This window comes from Ascaphus truei, chromosome 4 (assembly GCF_040206685.1).
Source record: "Ascaphus truei isolate aAscTru1 chromosome 4, aAscTru1.hap1, whole genome shotgun sequence".
Lineage (NCBI taxonomy): Eukaryota > Metazoa > Chordata > Amphibia > Anura > Ascaphidae > Ascaphus > Ascaphus truei.
The window spans coordinates 381623924-381641002 of NC_134486.1; the positions used below are offsets into that span (position 1 = coordinate 381623924).

The 17079-nt window shown below is 44.2% G+C and overlaps 1 protein-coding gene across 1 annotated transcript in view; it reads left to right on the plus strand.

Moving 5' to 3' along the window:
* The first annotated feature begins 5031 nt into the window (after window positions 1–5031).
* The window catches only part of LOC142492433 (uncharacterized), a 32521-nt gene continuing 20473 nt past the window's right edge, over window positions 5032–17079 (plus strand). Inside the window, 5 exon segments of the mRNA XM_075595073.1 lie at window positions 5032–5081; window positions 10838–10892; window positions 12665–14019; window positions 14131–15150; window positions 15152–17078. Of these exon segments, the coding sequence (XP_075451188.1) occupies window positions 5032–5081; window positions 10838–10892; window positions 12665–14019; window positions 14131–15150; window positions 15152–17078 (4407 nt within the window).

Consider the following 17079-nt stretch of genomic DNA (forward strand, 5'->3'; position numbering starts at 1 on the left):
TCTTATACAGGAATCCTCTTCAACATCATGATTTTATACTGAAAAATCCTCTCGCGCGTTTCGCGCACCAGGCGCTTTATCTTTGATAAATCAAATCCGAAGTCGGATTTCTCTATTTTTATGTGTCATATGTTTTTGTGTCATTATTAACTTATTTTGATTATCACTATAGGACTCCATAATATACCTTCTAAGATAAGCTTGCTTTTCCATCCTATGTGTCTAAGGCTGTGTGTTATTGTTTAGCCATATCATTTGTGCTACTGAGCATCTTTTGTCTTGTCTATATCTGCCTTTCTCTTTCTTTTGGAGTGACAGACAGTGGGGAGGTTTTTTGGTGTGTCTGTATGGGGTTTTTCCCCACGTGTTGATGGGTGCTTTTGAGAAGAGGAATTACTGATCTTGTGATCCTTCTGCTTTCTCTATTTTTATGTGTCATCATTTTTTGTGTCATTATTAAATTATTTTGCATTATCACTAATTTTGCTTTTTTCCTTTGTATTCCCTCCTGTGCCCTTTTTTGTGTTTAATCTAGTCACTGTACTCTTGTACACAACAGGGACCCTCTGTCATTAAAAATGATAGGATTAGAAACCATTTCTCCCTTTACATTGGGGGGTGACAGATACACGTTCCTCTGTTGAAAGTAATCTTAAAAGGTGGATAGAGAGGATGCTAGTCGGGTATTGAGGGGAAGGGCATTCCAGAGGAGTGGGGCAGTCAGTGAGAAAGGTTTAAGACGGGAGAGGGCTTTACATACAAAGGGGGTAGAGAGAAGACATCCTTGAGCAGACCGTAAGAGTCGGGATGGTGCATAGCGAGAAATTAGGTGTGGGATGTAAGGAGGAGCAGAAGAGTGTAAAGATTTAAAAGTGATGAGAATTGAGTGTGAGATGTGGGATTTGATAAGAAGCCAGAAGATTGATGACAGCAGGGGAGACACTGAGACAGATTTTGGAAAAAGTAGAGTGATTCTGGCAGCAGCGTTAAGGATAGATTGTAAGGGAGACAGGTGAGAGGCAGGAAGGCCGGACAGCAGGAGATTACAGTAATCAAGACGGGAGATAATGAGGGCCTAAGTCAGAGTTTTAGCAGTCGAGTAACAGAGGAACAGGCGTATCTTTGTGATATTGCGGAGGAAAAAGTGACAGGTTTTAGAAACGTTTTGAACGTGAGAGAAGAATGTGAGAGAGGAGTCAAGTGTGACCCCTAAGCAGCATGCTTGGGTTATTGGGTGAATGATCATACTTCCAACGTACTTCCAACTTCCATATGTGTCCTGTCTGACAACCTTTGAACGGTTGGTCGACAGAGATTTAAAAACCTTAGCTAAAGGTTATACGTTTTCTAACACACTTCATATCCCTGATAATCTCACTCCACAGGAGAGATTGGATCTAGAGGAATTGAAAAAGAACAAAGACGTTACCATCAAAAATGCCGATAAGGGGGGCGCCATAGTTGTTCAATCATCTAAAAAGTACAGAGATGAAGCTTTGAGATTACTCAATAACTCAGATTTTTATGTTAAATTAAAAACAGATCCTACGAAAATGTTTCTCGGTGAGCTCAATGAACTACTTGAATTAGGTGACACATTGTACGTCATAAGTAACAAAGAAAGGCAGTTCCTGGCGTGTGAGTTTCCCATTGTCCCTGTGTTTCACCATCTCCCAAAGATCCATAAATCATTAGAGGACCCCCCGGGGCGACCTATTGTATCTAGCATTGGATCTTTGGGAGATGGTGTTTCACAATACGTGGATAAATTTCTGCAACCGATTGTAAAAACATTACCATCATTCATACAAGATACCACAGCATTATTGGTATCTCTCAGGGACATTGTCTGGAAGGAGGGGTACAGATGGGTCACCATGGACGTCACATCACTGTACACTATAATAGAACACCAACACGGCCTTAGGGCCATTTATCACTTTCTTCAACTTTCTTCACTTTCAATTGCACAGATCACGTTTATTAATGATGCAATTCTTTTTTTACTAACACACAATTACTTTCTTTTTGATTCACAATTTTTTCTGCAGAAACAGGGCACAGCTATGGGGACTTCTTTTGCACCCTCATATGCTAATCTTTTCATGGGTTTGTGGGAATCGGAACACATTTATGGTAGCACTAATCTATTTCATTCACATATTATTTATTATAGACGTTATATAGATGATTTAATTTTCATATGGGATGGTGATCTTAATAGTGTTCAATCTTTTATTCACAATATTAATTCTAATGATTTGAATTTACAATTTACTTTTGAAACCAACGTTAAGACCATAAATTACCTTGATGTGACTATCCATGGTGATCCATCTGCAGATATACAGACGGACATATATACCAAACCACATGCCAGGAACTCATACCTACATGCAGACAGTAGTCACCCCAGGACATTGATCCGTAGGATACCAAAAGGGCAATTCATGCGATACAAACGCCTTTGTACCTCCCAAGAAACATTTCTGGAACACTCCAAAGTATTGAGTTCTAAGTTTATCTCTAGAGGATACACTCAGGAGAATATAGACATGGCATTTCTGAATGCTGACTCAATGGACCGTGAAGAATTATTGACACACAATAAAGAAAGAGATAAACTTAAAAAAGCCAAGTTCACTGACGGTCCACTGTTTATTACAAAATACAGTAAACAGGCATCGCAAATCAGACAAATTGTCTATAGACACTGGAATATATTGAAATTGGACCCCGACCTGGAAGCATATACCAGATCGGGTCCAAAATTTGCATTCAGAAAGGCCAATACACTAGCCACGTCCATCTCTAGAAGTATGTTTCAATCTAAAAAATCAAACATTAGGAATATACCAAAAGGTTTTTTCCTTGTGGTTTCTGTAAGTACTGCAAATATGCATCTTCCACCAAAAGAATACGTACAGTATTACCCAATAGCAGATACAGGATCAATACCTTTATAAATTGTCAAACTACTCATGTTATATATGTGATTACTTGTGGTTGCAAATACAGATACGTAGGTAGAACTATCAGATCATTATATGTTAGAATCTCTGAACATATCAGATTAATAAATAAACATGACCTTTTTCACCCGGTTGCTAAACACTTTGCACAATGCCCACTCGGGGGGTTAAAGAATTTTTCGTTCTTTGGTGTAGAACATGTCTCTGTTCATGTAAGAGGAGGAGATAGGCTTAATCGCCTCAACAAAAAAGAAATGTCTTGGATTTTCTCATTGAATACTTTGCAACCTTTTGGTTTAAATGTTGAATGGGAATTGAAACATTTCCTTCATGATTGATTTATCCCATACCTCCCATTACTTTGTACCATTCTTTCCCCCCCCCCCCCTTTCCTTTCCTTCCCTCCCTTCCCTCCCCCTTCCCTCCTCCCCCACCCTCCCTTTCCTTTCCCTCCCCCCCTCTCCCCCCCCCACCCCCCCTCCCTTTTTCTCCACCCTCTCCCTTCTCCTCATCAATTCATGTATTTAGATTACACATTTAATAGATTGTATGCTTTATTCCATTGTTTAGGAACATAGATGCTTACAAATTAAAAAATTCAGAAATAATATTTCAATATTTGTGTAGATTATGTATTATGAATTGCTATATCCTTTTATTGATTTTGTTACCCTTTATATATATACATTGTTTTCGTCATCCAAACTCATGGGTATATCATAACATTATTGCAATATGTTTATTAACTCATTGCTTGATCCAGACATGAATTGTGCATATATATATATGTTTTTAATATAACCTGAACACTTAGACATTGCCTTTCATATTTAGTTATAATATGAGGATTTATGGCAGAAGTAATGCTGCTCAGGTTACTATGATGATTTTTGTGTATCACCATGTTTTATGTAACGTCTATGACATGGGGAGTGTGCTAATGGACACCTGTTACTCGATTGTATTGGGAAATGGGAACAGGTGTAGCAATTTGGTAACACCCTATAAGTAGATGGTTTTAACACAAGCGGATCACTCAAAGGCCCCACGGGCTGAAAAACGCGTCAAGAGGATCCGCTTGCACATTCTGTGTGAATAAAGCTATTTTTTGAGTCACCTATCAGCCTTCTCCATTATTGCGGCTGTGCGGCGTCTTCACCCCCCTCGGGAGGATTTGCTTACTTCCATATGTGTAGCACTGCTTCTCCCCACCCCTACCTCTGGGAGATCTGCCCGTGCTACAGGTGCCTGTGGGTGCAAGTACATGTTGGTGTCCAGGAGATTCTGAGGGTCCATGATGTTGTGGGGAAACAGGACAGGTTTTCAGGTGTAGGATGCTCAGTTCTTTCTCTGTAGTGCAAGTGCCTCCATCCACCACAGGCTATAGCTTTGCTGCAGACAGTCCCCATGGTGAAACCAGTTTTTCATACACCCGATGGACTGTGTTGCGCAGGAGTGGGGGTTTCCTTAGTAACCAGGATGCTTCTGATGGCAGGTTGTGGATAGCCTCCTCCAAGATGGTGGCTCCCGTTTAGCACAGCAGTGTCTGATTTTCGCGGGCTTCCTAAGGGCAGGTAATTGTACACAGGTGTGTTTGGCACATGTGGTGAGGGTATATATATTATGTCTGTCAGTTTGTCTTTGCTCCCGCTTGAGAAAGATCCCATTCCAGGACCGAAACGTCGGTTTGGGCGGTCTATTTTTTAACTACATCCCTAATACAGATCTTTTTGGAATATTGGACTTGAGTGCAGTCTTTTCTTACAGGACACAAGAATGGTAATATTGTTTACATTATTTGTTTGAGACTATCACCTGCTTTACAGCTAATTACTTTGAGTGCAAGCTATGGATTTTTTATGTATGTATGTATGTATGTATGTATGTACGTATCAGATTTCCCATTAAGCAGATAGGCCTGTGCTTAGGGCAGCAAAATGTTGGGACAGCAAATTTCCCTTTTTTCCCCCATATACAGAGACTTCCTCACTGATTGCTGGGGGAGAGCATGGTTGCCATGGCAACATGACAGTGTGACATTACAGCGTCATTTGACACCATGACACTGAAGAAGGAGGAGAGCAGCACGAAGACGGAGCGTGGCACCAGGTACAGTAAGTATCAATGGGCGGCAGATTTGTAAATTCGCCACTGCCATCGCACAACTCAGTATGTAATTGTAAACTAACTGTATACAGACAGGTGTATTGCATCTTAGAGAATAAACCCTAAATAAGTCATTTTTCAATGTCAAACTGGGGTGTAGCTTAACATGAATCAATTACTATTTGTCGAGATTATGCTTACAGATATTCAAGCACACTATAGCTACTAAATAAAAATAGTTTAACGTCCTCATTTTATGCAATTAGTGCATCTATGTTTGGATTGGCTACTGAGCCAAGGATTAAGGATTTATACTGAACTCTATTATTAAGTAGAAAACACTAAGTATTACTAATGTTATTTCAACCTCTTGCTTCTCCCTTTCTTCTGATGTCACTTTGCCTTGCATTAGGATTTCCATGGACAATACTCCATTTCTTTTTCTCCTTCATTGTATTTCTGCTAAGGGCAGTGTGAGATAAGGGTAAAGGAAACACTTAATTGACAAACAGTTCCCAAGAAATGCAATCGGTAATTCCTTTCTAGAGAAACAAAGAAGACAAAATCTTTGCTTTAAGTATGAATTGATTAAGAAACCAATTTGATTGTTATTTTTTTGGTATCATATTATTTATTTTTGACATGTTTATTGGATTGTACTGTACATGTAGGTTACTATATTATTGTATGTACGTGATTACAAAATAGAATTAGTCTTACATGCAACAGTAATTGAGTGGATGAAATTTCATTGTGTGAAGAAACATGCCCTCTGTAAAATGTGGGGACCATTGAGCTTATTGCTAAACCCTTTGCCTAGATCTAGTTACCTGTGTGCGAGACCTCAGTAGTATTCCAGGCTGTTTCCACCTTGAAATTCCTTGCAACACTAGGTGGATCGTTCTGCTAATACCACAGCCCTCTATTTTATTCTTCAGGGCAAAATTCAGTAGGGGATCTTAAACTACTCATGTGAGTCCACACGTGTATGCTATGAAAATCAATATATTTAAATAGAAGCAATACAAATTACTACTGTATCTGGAAATCAATATGATGTTTCACTTACTGCTGTATGTGAGGTTTAAGGAATTACAACTCTAAAAATGTTAAATGAATTGCATTAATGTACGCATGCATTATGATAAACCTAAAATACATATTGTAAACAGAGAAGTTTAATGATATAAACATTGCTGGATCAGACGTTAGAACTAGAAACATTTCAGCCACTAAGGGATGATAAATCTGTACACATAATACATTTTTATTACTCAGTCCTAGAAATTAAGTCTAGGAGACTAGTGTGGGACTTCTTTGTCCATATGCAACAACTTTATATCTCCAAGTCTGAAGTCATGATCACACAATTCTTAAGAAACATAGTATCTGTAATGTATTTGTGTATGCATTCATACTGAATACACATTTCAGTAAGCTTACCCAATATGTAGTAATTTTAAACAGAATACTTTCTGTGGGAGTGTTGATGGGGTGTGATCTTGTAAGCAAGGGCTGGGGTACGATGTAAATAAGTATTATTAGTGTACATTATGACCTGCCTTTATGGGGTTGCTCCTGAAGCCATTCCTTCACTATAACCCCTACAAACAAATTTGGAAGACAGTATCTCTGCCTGTTTTTCAAACAAATGGATAATATATCAGTTTTCTTTAACACTAAGAAAGGAATAAATTCCCTTTAGCTTTGATTTGGGGTGTTACTTTCTTTTACTATTGTCTATCTTTACATTTAACTCTCAACACATCTCTTTCACTTTTAAAAACATTACCTTTCTAAAGTATTCTCCCCAGCCTGTTGATTATCACCTACCTTTCTTTCTCTGCTATTCTACTGCCCCCACCTCACATCTGCCTGTTCATTAAAGGTACTGCCTCTCTGCTTTTTACTTAGTAAAAAGTTTTTAAGACAGATGTAACAAGGTATGTCCCATAATAACTCTCTTTCCCCATAGTATATCTGTTATGTAAGCCCCTAGTAAGTTAAGGGCATTAATGGGTTACTCTGTGGGCTATTGACCCACTTATGCTCCTCCTTGATGGACAAGAGTGCGGTGATGACTCATGGCCTGTGTGTAGCCTATCAGGGATAGGAGGTGCAATCCGTGGGCCCGCCCCTGCTTGCTGAGGAAGAGGAGTATCCAAAAGTTAGTTTGGAGTCTTGCTCTGGAGAGAGAAAAGAGAGCATGGGCTGTCAGACTCTCCCATTGCGAGGATGAGCTGGCCCACTCCAGGCTCAGGCCTAGAGAATATCAAGACTCATTGCACCATCTAGAAGTCTGGGACTTGAAAAGACCTTACAGCACTGTAGGAGGAATTGCAGTGGCTGTATATCAAGATGCATAATAAAGATCCTTGTTCACTTTTCACCTGCCTGAGTGTCAGTTCCTGTGTAGAGTAGAGTAAGTGTGCAGTGGTGGGAACTGATCTCCGGAATACCCTGGAGCCCACTACAGCTGGAGGCGCTGAGTACCATGAGAAGAACTGCAATAACAAGAACCCAAAAGTCTGTCCTCTTTTCCCTGTGACAACGCAGCAGCTCAAGATTTCCTGCTCCAAACAGGTATGCACCATGACACCCCACATAGCAGTAGAATTTCCCAGAGAAGGGGGGGGGAAGGGGCTACACAGGTAATTCTTCACCTGAATAAAAGAGCAGTGGTGCCCCAGAGTGGGTGAGTGGATTTAGGCAGTCAATGGGGGGTGGGAGAACATTCCACATTGTAAAATTCTGTTTTGTGTTTGTTGTACTTGTATTGAATATATTTACGTCTGAGTTGTCTGTTGGGGGTATATTGCCTCTGTCTCAGCTGATTGTGCTTTGAGTACCTGGGGCCCATGTCGCAGCAGGCATGGGGTCAGCTGAGCGGCTAGGATTTTGGACGGTCCTGGCTAGCAGGCAATGATTTAAGCTTCATTGGCATTACTTGTAGGTGAAGCAACTTGGCATAGTTAGAACCTCCCCTTTGCTGTATGTGTAAAAAGCACAGACGTGTGTGTGTGTGTGTGTGTGTGTGTGTGTGTGTGTGTGTGTGTGTGTGTGTGTGTGTGTGTGTGTGTTTGTGTGTGTGTGTGTGTGTGTGTGTGTGTGTGCTTTATTTGTGGGATATTGCTGGGGGAGGTGGGCAAGAAGCTTTGCAGGCTCTGAAGTTATTTACCAATATTTAGTTCAAATACATGTACTCCTGTCCAATCTGAGAGGGCAAATTGAGAAGTCAAAAAGTTTATGATCAGGAATATCAGTTGTTGAACAATCAACAACAATACATTTATCAGCACAGAACTGATACCGAAATCCATTGAATTAAATAAGCAATCGCGTTAGAACTTTCCCTCAACCATGTGAAAAAGTATTCATTATTTTCTAATCCAAAGGGCTTGAAAAGCTTGATCAGCTATATAGCAAGACAGAAAAATGTGCACTTTACACCCAAAACTTCAAGAGAAGAGTAAACAATCTAGATTGACAGTCCCAAAGCAGGTATTAAATCAAGCAAAATTAGAAGCGTAAACTCAGAATTATATTTAGCTTGCAGAATTGAATTATGAATATACATGAGAGTAATATCAAGAGAACACTGTGTGCAATATTCTGAATGTTGCAGATCACACAGCATCATGCCTTTGAGAAAAGTGCTAAATTAAATGTTTGCAATGATTTACATGATTTTGGACATCATTGAAAAAAAAAAAAAAGAGATTGATGCCAGGGTAAAAGTAACACATCAAAATTAGATTATTTTAAAATTAAAGCAAATAAAAAAACTGAACTGTTAGACAGTATAATTAAAAAACGAAAAACTTGCTTAAGTGCTAGTCTAGGAAATGGATCTATAATCGGATTGGGGTTTTACAGTAGCTTTCAGGATAATGATGAATATGATCAATGTTTAGAAAAAATGGTAGTAATTGTGGTTGCTTGAAGTACAGAGGTAATAGATGACATTATTAAAACAGCCAAAAGTGACAAATATTGTAGAAAGTTTCATAGAGTATACAGAAGTTGAAACAATTATCCCTCCAAATTGATCATCAATTAAGAAACAGATAATGGTATGTTATGCAGTAATTACATCAGCAGATAATAAATGTGGCAAGTTCAGTGTAATGAGAAGAATACCCAGAGAGGATACAGTCCATGCAAGCTAAATATCAAAATGAGTAAGTTAGGAGTGTGTTTCATTTCATACTTGGACATCTTCTGTCGTTGTTCTTTGCCATTCTGAGAACAGTTGGTTATATTTTAAAAAGCAAAAATACAACTTAGATTCAGAAGAAGCGAAATTGTGCTCAGGACACTAAATACAGTACGTCTTGTAAATGTGATATCAGTGTCATTATTTTTAAATAACATATTTTTCCAGATGGCCACTGAAATATATATATATGCATTACTTTATTTTTCCATCTTTAAAGTCAGTTGTATTATTCATTAAAAGTGCACTTTGTCTAGCATAATGCAAACTCCCCACCATAAATATATATTATGCACATAATAAACCTGCTTAATATCCAGAGATAGTAATTCCACCTTTCTAAATAGCTATAGCCACATAAAGCCAGCATATTTTAACTAGATACACACTGCTCAACGATCCTGCTTGCATCTGTTTGTATTTAATTGGATGGAAAAATGACCTGTGCTGTAACTGAATAGATATTGACGTGAAACACTGAAAAGGAGATGTGTGTTAGTTTTGCCCAGGTTTACATTAATAAATGTATTTCTTACACAAGCCCCCCTCTTGCAGCCTGTTAAGTGGTATGATGTATCCATGAAGCGTGAATAAGTAAATATCTTTACTGCAAAAATTGTAACATGCTAATGGTTAATACTGTATATCACTATAAGCAAAAGAACTAAACTATGAATACGTGCTAACTTGCATCAACAATATAGGTTACTGGGTGGGTTGGGAGATAGCAAATAGGCTTCAGGGGCGAGGAAGAAAAGAAGCAATGACATCTCTGTAATAAGCAAGAATTTTCTACTCAGGACAATAAGTTCCAAGTGGCAACAGGGAAATTTTCCTCCTGTATCTCCAAGGTCCACAGACCTACTCTTCTCTGCTACAGATGCAGCTGCATCTGCCAGTATTAGACCACTTGCCTGGGAAAATCTGTGGCTATCTTGCAGTAACTCATGAGATGGTCCACAGCAGGTTTAAATGGCCCATCAGATTAACACAGCGGGGGTCCCTGTATTTGAATGGGACTCGCAGCCTGGTAGGATTCACACAGTGTGAGTCCCATTCAAATGCAGGGACCCCCGCTGTGTTAATCCGATGGGCCATTAGTCTAGCTGTAGAAATCTTGCAGAGTTACTGTGAGATAGCCACAGATTTTCCAAGGCAAGTGGTCTAATACCGGCGGCATTCCAACAGTCAGGCATGACATGATCAGAACCCATAGCTTGTGCTATTCAAGGCAGCGGCTCTAGCAGTGAGAAAAGCCAGCTACTGGATAGTTCTACTGCCACATCATACTTTTATGCTCTGCCTTTTCACTGCTCACACATGTTGCATTGACACCTTCCACCCCCCCCCCCACACCGGGTTCCTTTATAAGCATATTTTCTTCACATCAAAGTGGCAAAACATAGGAGGAAATAGAAATAATATAGTGTAGATAAAAAAAAAAGTGAAATAGGAAAATCTTTACTATTATGCACTTATGTGTAAAAGTGGTTTTCTTATATGGTGTGAAATGAGATTACCCTTTTGCTCATATCTCATGTAGTGGAAGAAAGAAGAGGAAAAAGACAGTGCAGCAAATTGAAGGCTACAAAGACAATGTATTTTCCATTTATTGGACCAAGACTAAAATAGATTTGTAGAGACTGTAGGAGGAATGTCCTCCAAACCAAGTGCATCAAAGTGCGAGATCTGATAGTCATAAATGAATAAGCAAGCTTAAGCAGATCCTGGGATAGGTAAGTAAGCACAAACAACTAGGAGTGTCTTGATTGCAGAGCTCAATAACAGGTTACCTGCTGCCAATGGTATAACAAAAACCTAATCTGAACTAACCGGTGTATATGAACATCAGTGTGAACAGCAGGTCTCTATCTGGCAGCAACCTTAGTGCAAGATATGAATATACAGTGATATAATGATGTAGTTCTTACTCACATGGGTGTTGTTTGTATGCCGTCCCAGAGGCGTGCGTCCAGCTGGTATACAATGCAGACAGGAATTCTTGTGGAAAAAGTGAAGCACAGCCGGTCCAAGAAGAAAACAATCCGGGGCTAAGCGAATGAATTAAAAATATCCTTTATTGGGGGTGCACAGCATGGTGGGGCAGGGGATATGCCTCTGACATGTTTCGCGCTGAGATAGCGCTTCCTCAAAGAGTATCCTATCAAAGGTAATGGTGTTATGCTTTAAATACCTTGCAACAACCGGATACATATGTAAGGGTGTGCTAAAACCCGGTATGTGTGTATGGCAGGTTCTCTGACGGCACGGTATAGAGGGGGCCGCCATGTTGTTGCGCAATACTGTGAGGACGCGGACAAGGTCGTAGGTCGCGCATGCGTAAGGGGAGCGCGCGAACGCGGGGCCAATAAGGAAAGGCTCTGATAATGGATGGAACTCCCGCGAGCTCTGGGGGCAATCACCTGATTCTAGGAGCCAATGAGAGGGCGGGAATTACGAGAACGGGAACAGGAAGCGTGGGGGCAGAGACCACGTTAGCAGAGGAGCTCGGGACCGAGCGAGAGAAGGAGTGTGATTGCAGGGGGTCCGTGACCCGCCTGCATAGGCCAGACATAACTCCCAGGCCCATAGGAGATTTTCCCTGAGTCACTGTAGGCTGCGGTACTGTAGGGACGCCTGGTAGTGGAGAGTATTGTCATCTTAGAGAGGGACAGCGCACGGAGTTGTGGACAGTCATCCGGGAGCAGACGGCTGGACATCTCGGCGTCCGGAGGATCCGAGCGGGAGCAGCAGACCCTTTGTGAAGAGGCGCTGGTCACCACCGTGACCGGGAGGTACTATTGTAAATTACGTGCACCAACACCGGTCATCAGGCGCTGATCCCGCCTTAGGAATAACTCTAGTAGGACAGTAGCAAGTGGCTAGCGGACTGCGTACATTAGCTAACCTATTGCAAGGACAACCCTCTATAGAGCGTGGCAGAGCCACAGTTGTACAGGACATTTTCATTAGGAATGCGGCCGAGCCACCTATTACAAGGACTCCAATGTATAGAGCATAAGTATAGTGTTGTAAGATAAGCGTATGTATATTGGGCGATTGCCACGGTTCATATAGAGTATAAGTTCATGATTGCGCACAGAAAACTTTGTTGCACGCATTGTTGGTGTATTTCTTGCCCAGGGCGATCTTACGTAACGGGCATCCTGGGTAAGTGGAGGCGCTGCGCTAGACTCATTACCCCAGGCTCCCAGCTAGCGGAGGCTCATATCTCCGGGAGCCGCAGGTTAAGTACAGCACTAGTAGTCCCTTAGGAAGGTGTTCAGAAAAAGGGCTACATTTGGAGGCGCTACTGAGATTCAGACCTGGGGTGCCCCAATTTTTTTTTTCTCTCAAATTGTGCAACCAGTATTCCACCATGTCTGTGCCCTCGCCGCTCGAGGTGCGCAAGTGGGCCCAGCGGCACGAGGTCCCTCTGACACGTGTTTTTGGCCTGGGGCATGTCCCCACCGTTCTCTCACTCGGCACTGTAACAGACCATGTCAGGAAACTCCCGCTTATGGACACTGCCCGAGTGCAAGACCACTACTATGATCGGGACCAGTTGTGGCGCAAAATATTCTATGTCACGGAACAGGTACTGCCTGAATGGTCCTGCACTGACGCCGTCCGTCGACAGCATATCGTGGAATGTCTCCGACCCCCAGCGTCCCATATGGTGCACTGGTATCGGGACGATCACCCGGATGCTGATGCAGCGGGACTCATTTACTGCCTTACCAAGGCCTATGGAGCCCCTGTGGATGTCTATGCCCTGATGGCCAAGTTTCATGCGTTGGCCCAGAAGGAAGGAGAAATGGTGTCCGACTTTCTCAGACGTCTGCATCTGGAACTGTGGACCCTGGTGAGAAAGGGCGTGGTACCGAAGGTGGATGCCGACGGATTGCGTACTACCCAGCTACTTAGGGGGCTCCTGCCCCTGCATCCGGTGTCTGTACGTGTCAGCGGCTGCCTAGTACCCGGACAAGCCTTGGCATTCAGTGATCTAATGGACCGAGTACAAGCGCATGAGCCTGTACTGCTGGGGCGTGACTTAACCCCTGGAAAGAAGGCGTTGGGTGTAACCAAGGACACCAAAAAGCCCGAAGCTAAAGCCGAGGCCTCGGAAAGCGGGGACCCAGACAAAGAGAGTTTGGAGGCCGCAACCGGTGCCCGGCACCGCCCGGTGTCGGGGCGGAACTCACCTCCCGCCCGAAGTGACACCTACCTCAGTCAAATTCAATGTTACACGTGCGGGAAGATGGGACACCTTCGCGCGCGTTGTCCTTCCCAATGGAGAACGACGTCTGGACCAGCTCAGTCTATGCCATGCGCTCCCCAGGACAGTGGAGTCGGGGCCCAGCCCTCAACGAACAATCAGATCGGACCCGCTGCCATCGTTCGAGTGGTAATAGAAGGCATCTACGCTTCGGCATTGATGGATACAGGATCCCAGGTGACCATAGTGTATCGGCCCTTCTATGACCAACACTTACATCGGCTGCCGCTGTTATCCGCTGACTCCTTGCGGTTGAGGGGGCTGAGCCACGAAGATTACCCCATCGATGGAGTGGTAAAAGTACATCTGGATATCCCCCAGCTGAACACCGGTAAGTACCACCCCATGGAAGTGGAAGCCTTGGTGTGTCCCGAGCCACAAGACCACCCTAGCGCCCCGATAATCATGGGGACCAACACCGACATTGTGCAGGCAGTGATCCGCATGTACCTACAAGAAGCGGGCGAAGCCCCGCTGCTAGCCCTCGCTGCGTGTCCGGCCCTACAAGAGGCTTGCGGTAAAATTGCGACTGAAGAGGAGCATGGGATGCTATACAGTCAAGAGTGGGGACTGACCCAGATCCCGCCCGGGAGAATGATGATCGCTGGCTGCCACTACCCGGACAGACGTCTGGAAGACCAGCTCTTCTCCTTGGAGAGCACGACGAGGGATGATCAGCGGCTTGGCTATGAACTATTAGCATCCGTGAAAGAATGGCCGGGGAAGATTCCGGACAGAACCTGGGTGTATGTGCAGAATATCTCCCCGTACCCCATGTGTATCGATCGTCGGCTGCCGCTGGGCAGAATATACCCGGTAGTACCCGAAGAGAGGGCTGTGAAAGGCCGGCCGGCGGCCGCCACTCAGGCCGTGCCCCCCCTATTGGCCTTTGACTTCGGAGACTCACCGCTAACGGCAGACTGGAAACAGAGATTGCAGACCCAACTAGGAGAACGACGAGGGGTGTTCTCCACTAGTGATATGGACGTGGGGTGCAGTCGCAGCGCAAGACATACCATCCGGATGAACGACACTGCACCGTTCCGGGAGCGCTCCCGCCGTCTAGCCCCCCGGGATGTGGAAGAGGTGCGGAGGTTGATAGCCGAAATGGAGAAGGCTGGTGTTGTTCAAGGATCCCACAGTCCCTATGCTTCTCCCATTGTGGTGGTCCGCAAGAAGAATGGGGCGGTGCGACTATGAGTAGATTACCGAACACTGAATAACCGCATGGTGCCCGACCAGTATACCCTACCGCGCATTGAGGACCTACTGAACGCCTCGACGGGAAGCAAATGGTTCAGTGTACTAGACCTACGGTCCGGATACTATCAAGTACCCATGGATCAGGAAGACCAGGAGAAGACGGCCTTCATCTGTCCACTAGGGTTCTATCAGTTCACGCACATGCCGCAAGGAATCTGCGGGGCCCCAGCCACCTTTCAGAGGTTGATGGAACAGACCCTGGGGGACATGAACCCACAAGAATGCCTAGTGTACTCGGATGACATTATAGTGTTCGGGAAAACCCTGGAGGAGCACGAGGAGCGGTTACAAAGGTATTGGATCGACTGCAGAAGGAGGGCTCAAGCTTTCCCTGGACAAATGCAAATTTTGTCGTACGTCCGTGACCTACGTGGGCCACATTGTCTCCGCTGAAGGGATTTCCACCGACCCAGGGAAGATTGAGGCCATAGTGAATTGGCCCCGGCCCAATAATGTCCAGGAGCTGCGGTCCTTTCTGGGGTTTTGTGGCTATTACCAACGTTTCATGGAGGGCTACTCAAGTAAAGCCAAACTTCTGAATAACCTGTTAAAGATTTACCCTGAGGATGCCGGTCGGAAAAATGTCACAGTGCAAACTCCTTTTGGAGAGAGGTGGACCCCGGCTTGTGAACAAGCGTTCCTAAAACTGAAAGCCAGTCTAACACAGGCCCCGGTACTGGCCTATGCCGACCCGGATCGCGAGTATGTGCTACACGTGGATGCCAGTTTTAGCGGATTAGGAGCAGTGTTGCACCAGAAACACGACACCGGGCTCCGCCCCGTGGCGTACGTGAGTCGAAGCTTGACCCCCAGCGAACAGAACTACCCTGTCCACAAGCTGGAATTCCTAGCCCTCAAATGGGCAGTAGTTGACAAATTACATGACTATCTGTATGGGGTACAGTTTGAAGTGTGGACCGACAATAATCCCATGACGTACATTAATACATCCGCCAAACTAGATGCGACCGGTCACCGGTGGTTGGCGGCCCTGGCCAACTACCGTTTCAACCTCAAGTATAAACCAGGGCCCACCAACGTGGGGGCCGATGCCTTGTCACGAAGACTGGGGCTTCCACCTGTCCGAGATGAGGAGGTGTGGGAAGAGATTCCAGGGCCTGGTATACAGGCGCTATGCTCTACAGCCGCAGTAGTCGACAATCGGATCACCTTTTCAGAACTAAGAGTAGCCAACTCATTGGGGTGCCAACCCCGGGCTGTTCCGCGGGCTTACCGAAGTGGGGACGGAATGAATATTACAGAAGACAAGATTATTCCCTGGAACAAGCTAGTGCAGTATCAAATTCAAGACCCCGTGGTAGAATTAGCCCGACAAGCTTTGCAGCAAGGGAACCCCTCTATTCTTAAGCAAGCCCTCAAAGAATTGATGAAGCTCCTGTTAAACGAGTTCCGGAAATTCGAACTGGACAATTGCCTCCTGTATCGGGTCATACCCTACCATAATCATCCCGACCGACGACAGCTATTCCTGCCCCAGATTCTGCGGAATATGGTTCTTCGAGCCCTACACGATGATCATGGCCATCTGGTTGTCGACAAAACATTCGGGTTAATTCGGGACCGGTTCTACTGGCCAAAGATGAGAGACTCCGTAGAGGTTCACTGCCGACAGTATACCCGTTGCATACAGAGGAAAACCTTACCCACTCGAGCTGCCCCCATGGCGCATTTGAAAAGCTCGGGCCCCATGGATTTGGTGTGTATGGACTTCTTATGCATCGAGCCAGACTCCAGGGCCATCAGTAATGTACTAGTGATCATGGACCATTACACCCGATATGCCCAATCATTCCCCACCAAAGATCAGCGAGCAGTGGCTGTGGCTAGAGTATTATGGGAAAAATACTTCATGCACTATGGGTTACCGAATCGATTACACTCGGATCAAGGCAGAGACTTCGAGAGCACTCTAATTAGGGAACTGTTGAAGTTGTTAAATATAGCCAAGTCACGTACAACTCCGTACCACCCTGAGGGGGATGCTATGCCTGAACGGTTCAACCGCACGCTGCTTGACATGCTGGGGACACTAACTGGCTCTAAAAAGACAGAGTGGAGCAAGCATGTGGAGACACTGGTGCACGCATACAACTGTACCCGCCACGAGTCTACTGGGTACACCCCCTACTTTTTGATGTTCGGACGGGAAGCGCGACTACCTGTGGATGTGCGACTGCGGATATCTACCAATGGGGTATCTAACAGAACGCATTTCCGATATG